The sequence below is a fragment of the Chlorocebus sabaeus genome, chromosome 9 (assembly GCF_047675955.1).
Source record: "Chlorocebus sabaeus isolate Y175 chromosome 9, mChlSab1.0.hap1, whole genome shotgun sequence".
NCBI lineage: Eukaryota > Metazoa > Chordata > Mammalia > Primates > Cercopithecidae > Chlorocebus > Chlorocebus sabaeus.
Window position 1 is genome coordinate 35,421,473 of NC_132912.1, and position 13,392 is coordinate 35,434,864.

The 13,392-nt window shown below is 39.1% G+C and overlaps 1 protein-coding gene and 1 pseudogene across 2 annotated transcripts in view; both read right to left on the minus strand.

The window, feature by feature from the left end:
- The window catches only part of CCDC7 (coiled-coil domain containing 7), a 453,173-nt gene that overhangs the window by 344,933 nt on the left and 94,848 nt on the right, over positions 1-13,392 (minus strand). For both annotated transcript variants that reach the window (XM_073018860.1, XM_037986502.2), the window contains exon 13: positions 580-665. In XM_073018860.1, coding sequence (XP_072874961.1) covers positions 580-665 — 86 coding nt within the window. The remainder of the gene's footprint in view (positions 1-579; positions 666-13,392) is intronic.
- LOC119619971 (SRSF protein kinase 1 pseudogene) lies at positions 1,598-9,112 on the minus strand (annotated as a pseudogene).

A 13,392-nucleotide genomic window follows, 5' to 3' on the forward strand; every position in this document is an offset into this window, starting at 1 on the left:
ATGTTCTCACTCATAGGCGGGAACTGAACAATGAGATCACTTGGACTCGGGAAGGGGAACATCACACACCGGGGCCTATCATGGGGAGGGGGGAGGGGGGAGGGATTGCATTGGGAGTTATACCTGATGTAAATGACGAGTTGATGGGTGCAGCACACCAACATGGCACAAGTATACATATGTAGCAAACCTGCACGTTGTGCACATGTACCCTACAACTTGAAGTTTAATAATAATAAATAAATTAAAAAAAAAAAAAAAAGCAAATTACAAAGCATGAGCTAGACCATCAAAGAAACAATGTAAATCCTTTTTTCCTAAAATTAAAGATCTAACTCTGTTCACCTATTTCTGAATGCATTGTGGTTCAATCTCCTCTTCCAGTCCATTTTTGGTTCTTTGTTCTTCCCCTTTTAGCTTTATCCCATAATCATATACTGATCAAAAACATGTGTTTGTCTATTTTATGTTTTCAAAAGCTTATTCATAAGTTATGTTTTTTTGACTTTAAATTGTTTTTATAAAAAGAAAATATAAATTAACAAGAAAAAAAGATTAACATGTATCTTTATGTCTTACTTTTCTGAATCCTCAGATTTTCCTTTGTCTTTTTTCTTCACTGTTTTCGCAGCTTTCTTTGTTCGATTATTTGTAGACTTAATTTTCTGTATAATTTTATATAAGCCAGAAATAAAGGGTTGAAAACACAATAAGTTATTTAAAAAAATGATAATATATATTGCTAATGTACATTTTACTCTAAGAGTCACTATACAACGTTTCAAGAAAAATTATCTGCATAGAAGCAAAACAAAATGACACATCTGGTCTGTTTGTAATAGTGCTTTATGTGGTGTAAGTTGTATATAAGCTAATACATATTAAAACATTTAAATTTTTCTGACAATTACAATCAATTATGTTATAATGTAGCATATGCCTTCCAGAAAATCATCTCACTATGCAAAAACACGCAATAAAACCTGTAGGATGTATGGGGGAAATGGGTTAGGTGCACATCTTGCAAAAACCTTGTAGGTGATATATTTTTAAAAATAGAACCTAAGAAAAACAGTACTATAGTACACAGTTAAATGATTAAGAATACATAAATACCATGAGAAATATAGACTTCCATTTTGAGAAAGACCTGAAACTTGTTTGTGAAAGTGAGCATTGAATAGGTTGCAACTTGTGAGTTATTGCACAGTGGAAGGAAATTATCTGAAATTAAAATGTCATACCACCAGATATGGGCTTGTGTGGCATACTATACACAGGTGAACCAAGGTAGATGGAGAAAGTTGCTTTCTGCTTTTTTTCTTTTTTTTTTTTTTTTTTTTTTTTTTTTTTGAGATGGGAGTCTCACTCTGTTGTCCATGCTGGAGTGCAGTGGCACAATCTCAGCTCACTGCAACCTCCACCTCCTGGGTTCACACAATTCTCCTGTCTCGGCCTCCTGAGCAGCTTGGATTACAGGGGCTTGCCACCACACCCAGCTAATTTTTGTATTTTTAGTAGAGACGGGATTTCACCATATTGATCAGGCTGGTCTTGAACTCCTGACCTCAGGTGATCCACCCGCCTCGGCCTCCCAAAGTGCCGGGATTACAGGCGTGAGACACCGCACCCAGCCCTTCTGCTTTCACTCATTGTTTCTGCAGATGAAACAGCTTAATTAAGCACATGTGAAATTCAAACTATGCTCAAATTGTTCAATTAAGTTAGAACAAGTTTGCATTTCAAACAAATATTATAGCAGAACTAATCACGTTTTAAAGTATTCTTGAGCTGCTGTGTAGTACAAGATCTTTTTCTTTTCAGTAGAAAGAATAAAAATGTTTTCTGGGCTTTATTTTTAACTGACAGCAAATAGAAATCCTTTAGTGAGATCATGGCAATTTGACAGTATTATAATTAAGCTCAATCAAGGTACATGGGGTACTTGGAAGATCAAGTTCTACAGCTGCCTATTTCTACATCTTTCAATCCATCTGGTTCCTTAAACAATAGGGGGAAAACCCCTTATTTGGTGGAGGAGCATTTCCAAAATGAAGTTACAGTTTCTTTCTCAAAATTTACTGTCGTGTCAACTGTTAAAATAGGGCCTTTTGTGTGTTTTGTTATTTCATCTTAATATCACCAGAATTTCTGTAATTCCACAACTGTGATTTTACAACGTAGAAGAGAATTCAGTTCTAGTCTATTGCTTTAGATGTAAAAACAGCTGAAAACCCAAAGTGGATTAGAATTGCTAAAAGATTTCCCTGCCATCGTTTGATACAATCTATTCTCTTGATTCTTGATAGGTGCATAGGAAGCCTAACTTAGAATTCTTTCTACAGGAACATGTCTGATTTCAGGAGTACCCAATGAAGGATCCCATGGATGGCCAGCCAGTTACTCAGAGTAATATGTTTATGAATTAAATGGATTGCATAATGGTACCACTTTTTCTTTGTCACTGTTGGTGGATAAATGACAAAGTAGATTCCAATATCCTGTATAGAAAGGTGGTTACCCAACAGCCTCACTGGTGGCTTGCTAGCAGTAGAGCCTCAAGTCGCACCTCTGTGGCTTTCTGTAAATTTGAGTCCTATAGCCACTTGTAATCCCCAAGGCCCACTTGGTCCATGCTGAAGAAGCAGCTGTGACCCCAATCTTGCCCCTTTTGCTCTTCAATATTACTGGAGGAATATGTAATATCTAGGTCAAGTCTAGGAGAGGCTCATCCTAAAAAAAATTGCCTAAAAAAAAATTGCCAAGTCTTTTCTCAATTAAAACAAAAAAAGCCTCAAGTACATCTCAATCATGTCAAAATTATGGTTAAAAACTGACATTATGTAGGGAAATAGCAGCAGAGAATGGCTAATCTTAAGAAACAACCAACCAACCAAAAAAACAAAACAAAACAAGACCAACAACAAAAAAGTGCCATCTCACCCCTCCCCTTGGTTCTTTCAATTGGGGTTAAAGACTCGAGCCTCTGAGAAAATGAGAAAGGGAAAGCCATAGAGGAAAACTGCTTCAAGGCCAGAATTTTGGGCAAGGTAAAGAAAAAGTTGTACATGAAAGCAGGGACTGTCTGGAAAAGAATCAGAATCTCAAGATCTATTTTTCTTAAATGGGAAAGCTCTGAAACCCAGATCTCTGTTCTACCATCATCCTGATCCTTTAGTTATGGGGCAATAAACTCAAGTGCAATGAGTAAAGTGCCAGCCGCGGATACAAAAACAAAATATAAAACAAAACAGCCAACCAAAATAACTCTGGTCTTAGGGTAATAGAAGACATATAGGAAAGGACTGTCTATAGAACACCTGAGGTTCTCAAGAAATTACTATTCAATGGTTCTGTTTTTGCTTACATTAAAAATCAGACTAAAGATTCAAAGATCTTAACTATTAAAAGATGAAAGGAATTTGACAGTGCTTTGAACAGTGATAAAATGGTACCCAAATTTGGTGTTCATACAGTTAACTAAAAAAGATAGTAGCTTAAAAGTTGCAGGAAAAAATGTGAACATACAGAACAACAGAAACAGTCCAGGAAGATGATGCAGCCTGGACACAGCAAGTTTAATGTCTCTGCTGGTGTACATAGAATTAACACCCTTTCCCCTCCTCATCCTCATGCAGGCAATAGAATCTACACTAGAAAATTTGACTCTTAATGAATAAAAGGATGGGCTCATACACCTTCATAGCTCTTTTCAAAAAGGATGCTTATAATTTAAAGGATGTCCTAATAGGAAGGAAAGATACAGGGGAAGAGGCAGTTTCACATTTTAGTCCATTAGTCTTTGGTAGAGCCCAACCAAGGCCAAATTCACCTAGGATGCCCAATGGCTGTGGGGATCTCCACAGTGTCAAGTAAGCAAACCCAAATGAACATGTTGGATTACAAAAAAAAAAAAAAAAAAAAAAAAAATCTAGAAACTCTTGAAGAAAGAGCTTCACCCTAAAAAGGGAAGAGGAAAATGCTTGGAGGGGAAGGGCTGAGGGTCAGTGTGTGATCTCTGCTGTGGTGCTGGCCAGGGGCTTAGGAGTTAAGCCAAGGGTGGCGGAGACACTCAGTGGCAGTGGCTCTCTTCTCAGGGATCAACTCCAACATGGGCAGTAAGAAATCTGTGAAGTCAGCTGCCTCTTCCTGAGACCACTCATACTTCTCTACTAGAACCTCAAAAAGGCCCCAAGGTTTCAGCTTCGTGATACGTTTCAGGTCACCTTTTTTGGTGAAAAATTCCTTGGAATATTGTCCTGCCACAATGAGCTTGCAAGGCACCTTCCCTAGAAGTTCCATGATCAATGCAATGTGATCTTCATCTTGAGTGTACTCTTCCCCTGAATGAGGTTCAAACAAATAGGCATCTGTGGCCAGTTCAAAGGTCATGCATGTCATGCTCCAAATGTCAGCAGGGGTATTACAGCCAGATCCTATTAGAACTTCCAAGGAATGATATTGCCTCGTTTGAATATCTTCAGTGAAATGTTTGTGCACTCAACAAGCATTTCCAAGATCAGCAATCTTCACCTTGAACTTTTCTGCATTTTTTGGCTCAAGGGAATTAACAAGAAAATTTCCAGCCGTGGATTTTCGTTTGTTGTCCAATGGTCCATTATGTTCTTGCTCTTGTTCATCTTCACAGGGTATCTCTGACCGAATGCTTTCTTGAAGTTGGCTAATGTACTGTTCACTGAATGACTAATCTATAGTTGAGGAAGACTGGCACACCATGGAGTCTGACACCTCAGATGTTATAGGTGTACAGGAGTCTGTTTCTTGAGATGTGCTACTGTCTCCATTTTGGGAGCTTAGGAAACTAGATTCCTGATTCAAATTTTGGACATCACGGTCATTAGCATTATGTAGATCCTCTTTATGCCTCAATGTTTCATTATTACTGTTCTGACTATAATTAATGACTTCAATCACTCCATTGCAATTAATTTCTGCTGCACCACCCTCTGTATCACGTTCCATAAGTGTTTGATCCTGGCCAATGGTACTTGACTATTCAAGTTTTTCTTGGGTCATTTTATTAGGTGGGTTCTCTTTCAAGGGTCTTTCAACAGGACTCTCTGATTCTTCTTGCTTGTTTGGTCTTTTTTGCCCAGGGTCCGACTCTCTCCATTTCCTCAATTTCCTGCATTCACTTCTCTAGTAATTCTGCCTGGCGCTTCTGCTTCTTCTTCAATTTCTTCTTCTTCTTCTTTGACATTTTGTCAGCTGGTTTAGGTTGGGGAGAAGTACTGACTGCAGATCCAGAAGGTGGAGGAGCTCCAGACTGCTGCCATTCTGTTTCTTCTGCAGCCAGCCTCCGAAAGTACTGCTCATTCACTGACAATAAGATGTTCTCTGGTTTAATGTCAGTGTGGATGATACGGCACTTGCTATGTAAATAATCAAGACTCTGTAACAACTTGCTGAATAATTTTTTTGACGCAAGGCAGTGGAAGCCCCTGATAATTGGACTTGGTGATCCACTTGAGCAGATGATGCCCCAAAACTTCAAATACCATGCAGATACGTGTTCCATTAACTCCTGATATTTTAAAGTCATCTAGTAGTTGTACAACCATTTCTCTATTTGGATCATTAGGATCTGAATTACGAGCTGACTTCAGCAACCGGATTTCATCTAGTGCTGTTTCAGTGTAATGTTCAGCACTTTTAACTACTTTCATTGCCACAAATTTCTTCCCGTGAATATCCCATGATAACCATACCATTGAAAAGTGTCCCCAGCCTAACTTTTGGATCACGTGATAGCTCCCGTTGAATAGATCTCCAATTTTCACAAGATGATAACCTCCTTTACAATAATCATTAGGATCTTCTTGCTCATCATCATCAGATCCCAGAATCTCCTCTTCCTGCTCTGGTAGATCACTCTCGGAGTGGAGAGCAGAGCCTCGGTGCTGAGTTTCAGATTCCTTTTGGGCTTTGTCCTTCTTGGGTATGGTCCTTCTCTTTCAGGCCTGGAGCGCAAACACTTTCCGCTCCATGGTGAGACCAATAACTGCCAGGCGCCTGCGCACCAGTACAAGATCATTTTATACCAGAAAGTAAGGGAAAAAATTAACAGTTAAAAATTATTTAAAATTTTAGGATATTTGGACAAGACGGCAGACTAGAAGCATCTCATATGCACCATTCTCACAGATCAGAAACAAAAGGGGCTAGTAAACATTGACCCTGCAGGCCGATCATCTGAGAAACCACGTTATGATCCATCAAGGCAGCAGGGTAACACAAAGAGCAGAGATGAGTGAGGTGGGACACCAGCATGTCTGGGCTCAGTGCAGAGCCAGGAGAACCTTTCAATATGGGAAAGGTTGAGTAAGTGAACCATTTTCCAACATGGGAAAGGGTGAGAGCCCCTTAGGGGGATTCAGCTCTCCACAGGGACCTGTGCAAGACTAGGAATGGGAGAAACCCCCTGGGCCCCCACCAACTCTACCACATTTCTAGACTGAAGGAGGAGCCACTGGGACATTTTGTGGGGGCAACTCTTGCGTCCACGGGGACCTCTACAAGCCTTGGGCCCAAGGGCAGACCAGTACCAATGCCACTGCCTCAGTAAAAACCACAGTTGCAGTACCTGGGAGCTGTACGATTTATCCATGTCTTCTTGCCAGATGGGGCTCAAGGCCAGCTTCCGGACTAGCAGGCCCACTTTGGGCCAAACTCGGCTGGCCACTCCACCCACCCCCACCACTGGTAGCCAGGTAGGTGAGGCTTCCTAGAGCTTCCAGCCCAGCAGTCCTGCTTTTGTGTGAACTCAGCTGGAGGGTGCAGCCTCCTGCTTTCCCAGGAAATACCCAGAGAGCTGAGCAGGTGACTCCACCCACCCCTCCCATGGAAACCCATATTGGCAACACCTTCTAGAGCTTCCAGCCCAGTGGCCACGCTCCTGTGTAAACTCAGCGATAGGGTGCATCTTCCTGTTGTCCCAGGAAGCATCTAGACTATAGACCAGGCATCCCCACCCACCCCCACTTCTGGTAGCAAGGCGAGCCATGCCTGCTAGAGCTTCTAACTCAGTAGTCCTACTTCTGCCTGAATTTGCCTCCTGCTGCCCTGGAAACACACAGAAAGCAGGGCAAGCAACTCTATCCATGCCTGTGGCTCTCTAAAATAAATCAATCAGACAAAAACAAAAATAAAAAATGAAAAAAAAACTGAGAAATTTGGGGTTAGCTAGAGGTCAAATCTATGACTTATTGGTATTCCTGAAAGAGGCGGGGGAAAAGCAAGCAACCTGGAAAACATATTTCACTGTATCACTGATGAAAACTTACCCAACCTCACTAGAGAGGACAACATTCAAATCCAAGAAATACACAGAGCCCCTGAAAGGTATTATACAAGAAGATAAAACCAAGACACATAATCATCAGATTTTCAAAAGTCAACATGTAAGAAAAAATGATAAAGGTAACTAGAGAGAATGTGCAGGTCACCTACAAAAAGAATCCCACCCATCAGGCTAAAAGTGGACCTGTCAGCAGAAATCCTACAAGCCAGAAGAGATCGGGGGTGGGGCAGGGGGAGGCCTATATTCAGCATTCCTAAAGAAAAAAATTTCCAGCCAAGAATTTCATATCCAGCCAAACTGAATGTCATACGTGAAAAAGAAATAAGATCCTTTTCAGGCAATCAAATGCTAACAACATGATAGCGAGATCAAACTCATACACATCAATATTAACACAGAATGTAAATGGGCTAAATGCCCAAATTTAAAGGTACAGAGTGGCAAGCTGGAAAAAGAAGCAAGACCCAATGGTATGCTATCTTCAAGAGATCCATCTCACAGGCAATGACATCCACATAGGCTCAAAATAAAAAGAGAAAAATTTACCATGCACATGGAAAACAGGAAAAAGCAGGAGTTGCAAACCTAATTTCAGGCAAAATGAACTTTAAGTGAATAAAGATCAAACAAGGTAAACATGGGCAGTACATATTGGTAAAGGGTTCAATTCTACAAGAAGATTTAACTATTCTAAACATATATATACCCAACATAGGACCACGCAAATTGATACCCAGGACAAGCAAGTTCTTAGAGACCTACAAAGAGACTTAGACCCACACACAATAATAGAGGGACACTGCTATTAGACAGAAGACCCCACTGACAGTATTAGATAGACCATTGAGGCAGAAAATAAACAAAGATATTCAGCACCTAAACTCAACATTTGACCAGTGGACAAATAGACACTACACAAGGCTCCACCCAAAAACAACAGAATATACATTCTTCTCATCATGACATAGCACATACTCCAAAAAATCTAGCTGGCCATAAAATAATCCTTAGCAAATTAAAAAAAAAAAAATCAAAATCATACCAACCATACTCTCAGACTACAGCAAAATAAAAATAGAAATCAAGACTAAGAAAATCACTCAAAACCATACAATTACATGGAATTTAAACAACCCCCTCCTGAATGACATTTGGGTAAACAATGAAATTAAGGCAGAAATTAGGAAGTTCTTTGAGACTAACGAGAACAAAGATACAACATACCAGAAACTCTAGGACACAACTAAGGCAGTGTTAAGAGGGAAGTTTATAACACTAAATGCCCAACATGAAAAAGTTAGAAAGATCTAAAATTAACAACCTAACCTCACAACTAGAAGAAGAGAAGAGTAAACCAACCCCAAAACAAGCAAAAAGTAAGAAGTACCCAAATCAGAACTGAACTGAAGAAACTGAGATACAAAAAAACATGAAAGATCAACAAATCCAGAAATTGGTTTTATAAAAAAATTAATAAGATAGACCACTAGCTAGACAAATAAAGAAAAACAGAGACCAGATCCTGATAAACACAATTAGAGATGACAAAGCAGATGTTACCACTGACACCACAGAAATACAAATAACCATCAGAAACTACTATGATTGCCTCTATGCACACAAACCAGAAAATCTATACTAGAAATGAGTACATCAAACTAGAAATACATAAATTCCTGGACACATACAACCACCCAAAAATGATCCAGGAAGAAACTGAATCCCTGAGCAGACCAATAATGATTTCCAAAATTGAATTAGTAACAAAAAGCTTACCAACCAAAATAAGCCCAGGACCAGACAGATTCACAGCCAAATTCTACCAGATATATAAAGAAGCGTTGGTGCCATTCCTACTAAAATGATTCAAAAAAACTGAGGAGGAGGGACTCCTCCCCAACTCATTCTATGAGGCCAGCATCATCCTGATGCCAAAACTTGGCAGAGACACAACAAATAAAGAAAACTTTAGGCCAATATCTTGATGAACATAGATACAAAAACCTCCTCAACAAAATACTAGCAAACTGCTTCCAGAGGCACATCAAAAACCTAATCCACCATGATCAAATAGGCTTTATCCCTGGGATGCAAAGTTGATTCAACATATGCAAATCAATAAATCTGATTCACCAAATAAACAGAACTAAAAACCAAAACCACATTATTATCTCAATAGAGGCAGAAAAGACTTTCAATAAAATTCAACATCTCTTCATGTTAAAAACCTTCAATAAACTAGGCATTGAAGGAACATACATCAAAATAATAAAAGTTATCTATGACAAAACCACAGCCAACATCATATTGAATGGGTAAAAGCTGAAAGCATTTCCCTTGAAAATCAGCACAAGACAATGATGCCCTCTCTCACCATTTCTATCCAACACAATATTGGAAGTCCTGGCAAGAGCAATCAGGCAAGAGAAAGCAATAAAGGGCATCCAGATAGGAAGAGAGGAAGTGAAACTACCCCTGTTTGCCAGCATGATTCTATATCTAGAAAACTCCATAGCGTTGGCCCAAAATCTCCTTCAGCTGATGAACAACGTCAGCAAAGTTTCAGGGTACAAAATCAATATACAAAATTAGTAGCACTCCTATACATCAATATCCAAACCAAGAGCCAAATCAGGAATGCAATCGCATTCTCAACTGCCACAAAAAGAATAAAATATCTAGGCATATAGCTAACTATGGAAGTGAAGGATCTCCACAATGAGAACTTTAAAACACTGCTCAAAGAAATCAGATGACACAAACAAATGGGAAAACATTCCATGCTCATGGATAGTGAGAATCAATATTGTTAAAATGGTCATACTTCCCAAAGCGATTTAAAGATTCAAAGCTATTCCTATCAAACTACCAATGTCATTCTTCACAGAAATAGAAAAAACTATTCTAAAATGCATAAGGAACCAAAAAAGAGTCAGAATAGCCAAGGCAATCCTAAGCAAAAAGAATAAAGCTAGAGGCATCACACTACCCAACTTAAAACTATACTAAAGGGCTACAGTAACCAAAACAGCACAGTACTGGTGCAAAAACAGACACCTAGGCCAATGGAACAGAATAGTGAAGCCAGAAATAAGGTGCACACCTAAAACTATCTGATCTTCAACATACCTGACAAAAACAAGCAATGAAGAAAGGACTCCCCATTCAAAAAATGAGGGTGGAATAACTGACCAGCCATATGCAGAAGATTGAAATTGTACCCCTACCTTACACCACATTCAAAAATCAACTCAAAATGAATTAAAGACTTAAATGAAAACCCAAAACTATAAAAACTCTGGAAGATAATCTAGGAAATACCATTCTGGACATAGGACTTGGCAAAGATTTTATGATAAAGATGCCAAAAGCCATTTCAACAAAAACAAAAACAAATGAGATCTAAACTAAAGAGCTTTTGCATAACAAAAGAAACTATCAACAGAGTAAACAGGCAACCTAGAGATTGGGAGAAAATATTAGTAAACTATGCATCTGACAAAGGTGTTATATCCAGAATCTATAAGGAACTTAAATTTACAAGGAAAAAATGACTCCATTAAAAAGGGGACAAAGGACATGAATGGACAATTTTCAAAAGAAGACATACATGTAGCCAACAAACATACAAAAAATGCACAACATCAGTAATCATTAGAGAAGTGCAAACCAAAACCATAATAAAATATCATCTCACACCAGTCAGAATGGCAACTATTAAAAAGTCAAAAAGTAACAGATGCCGGTGAGGTTGAGGAGAAAAGGGAAAATTTACACACTGCTGGTGGGAGTGTAAATTAGTGTAAATTAGTTGTAGAAAGCAGTGTGGTGATTCCTCAAAGAACTTAAAAAAGAATTACCATTTGACCCAGCAATCTCATTGTTGGGTATATACCCAAAGGAATTCAAATCATTTTACCATGAAGACACATGCACATATATGGTTATTGCAGCACTATTCACAATAGCAAATACATGGAGTCAACCTAAATGCCCATCAGCGGTGGGCTGGATAAAGAAAATGTGATACGTATACACCATGGAATACTACATAGCTATAAAAAATAATTAGATAATATCCTCTGCAGCAACATGGATGGAGCTAGAAGCCATTATCCAAATGGCTAGTGCCAAATACCCCATGATCTTACTTATAAGGGTGAGCTAAACAACAAGACCACATGGATTCTAGGAGAGTAACAACAGACATTGGGGCCTACTTGAGAGTGCAGAGTGGTAGGAGGAAGGGGATCAGAAAAAATACCTATCGGGTACTATGCTTACTACCCAGGTGATAAAATTATCTGTACACCAAACACCCATGACATGCGAAGTTTACCTATATAACAAACCTGCCCGTGTACCCCTAAACCTAAAATAAAAGTTAACCAAAACGTGAGGTTTGCTGGGAGGAAATAGATATATTCAAGTGCTAGCAGCTTGTGAGACGGCAAGACTTAAGTCTCAAAAAGCCATCTCAAAATCTCAAGCCGCCTAGAGGATGTTTAAGGGGAAAGGTGGCATGGAAATGATGCACAGGAGAGGCATGGGGTGTAGGTCTGCTTGTTGCTTTCTGATGGCTAGCTGGAGTAACAGACCATCCACAAGCCTGGTTGGTGTCATCTCTGCATGGGTCTGGTTATAGACTAACTGCTCCAATTTCTTCCTGGAAGGGAGAAAATTGCAACCACCCTCTCTGCTTTCCACCTGGGTTGTTTCAAGATTAACCTTTGGAATTCTCAAGCAAACAGGTAGTTAGATATATATGTAGCAAGAAACAAACTGAGGGAGGGGTTACTTCTAGAGTAAACTAGCAACCTGGCTATCCCAGTGAGGACTAAACTCTGACCTTTTCTCTCTCTTGCTGAAATTCCTATTTAAGCGGCCTGGGAAGACATGCCCTATAAACCATAAAATCTAAATAGACGCATTTTATTTAACCCTATATAACATTGCTTACTCTCCAACCTGACTCTGGCATCACATCACATGACAGATAAAGAAAGAAATCCAAATATTTGACCCCAAAATATGTTTCTTTGCCATATTTTGAAATAGTCCTGCAAAGCCATCTTTTACTGGGGAGATTTGCATCTGTAAATAACTTCTATTAATGTAATTAACGTAATTAGATCTTTCCCCTTTCCTCCCAACCTTGAAGAGATTAGCTGACAGTCCAGCACCTCTTAAAGGTCTAAACAGGAAACATTTGCCATCTATTGTTTCTAAGGGTAGCCACCTATGAGATTTCATATAACAAGAACTTGGTCTCCAAGCCCCTTCACTTTATCTAGACACTCCTTTCCATTGATTCCAGATCTTTAGATAATAATAACTTGACTCTTTCAATCAATTGCCAGTCAGAAAACCTTGAATCCATCTATGACCTGTAAGCGCCCCCCACACACATCCCTCCTTCAAGTTGTCCCCCACTTTTGCTAACCAAACCAATGTATACTTCCCATGTATTGACTGATGTCTTATGTCTGTCTAAAATGTATAAAACCAAACTGTAACCCAATTGCCTTGGTCGCTCATATTTGGCTCAGGGTAAACTTCTTTAAATATTTTTAAAAATTAGATTAGCTTATGATAAGCAACTTCAGCAAAGTCTCAGGATACAAAATTAATGTGCAAAAATCACAAGCATTCTTATACACCAGTAACAGACAGACAGAGAGCCAAATCATGAATGAACTTCCATTCACAATTGCTTCAAAGAGAATAAAATACCTAGGAATCCAACTTACAAGGGATGTAAAGGACCTCTTCAAGGAGAACTACAAACCACTGCTCAGTGAAATAAAAGAGGACACAAACAAATGGAAGAACATACCATGCTCATGGATAGGGAGAATCAATATCGTGAAAATGGCCATACTGCCCAAGGTTATTTATAGATTCAATGCCATCCCCATCAAGCTACCAATGAGTTTCTTCATAGAATTGGAAAAAACTGCTTTAAAGTTCATATGGAACCAAAAAAGAGCCCGCATCTCCAAGACAATCCTAAGTCAAAAGAACAAAGCTGGAGGCATCACGCTACCTGACTTCAAACTATACTACAAGGC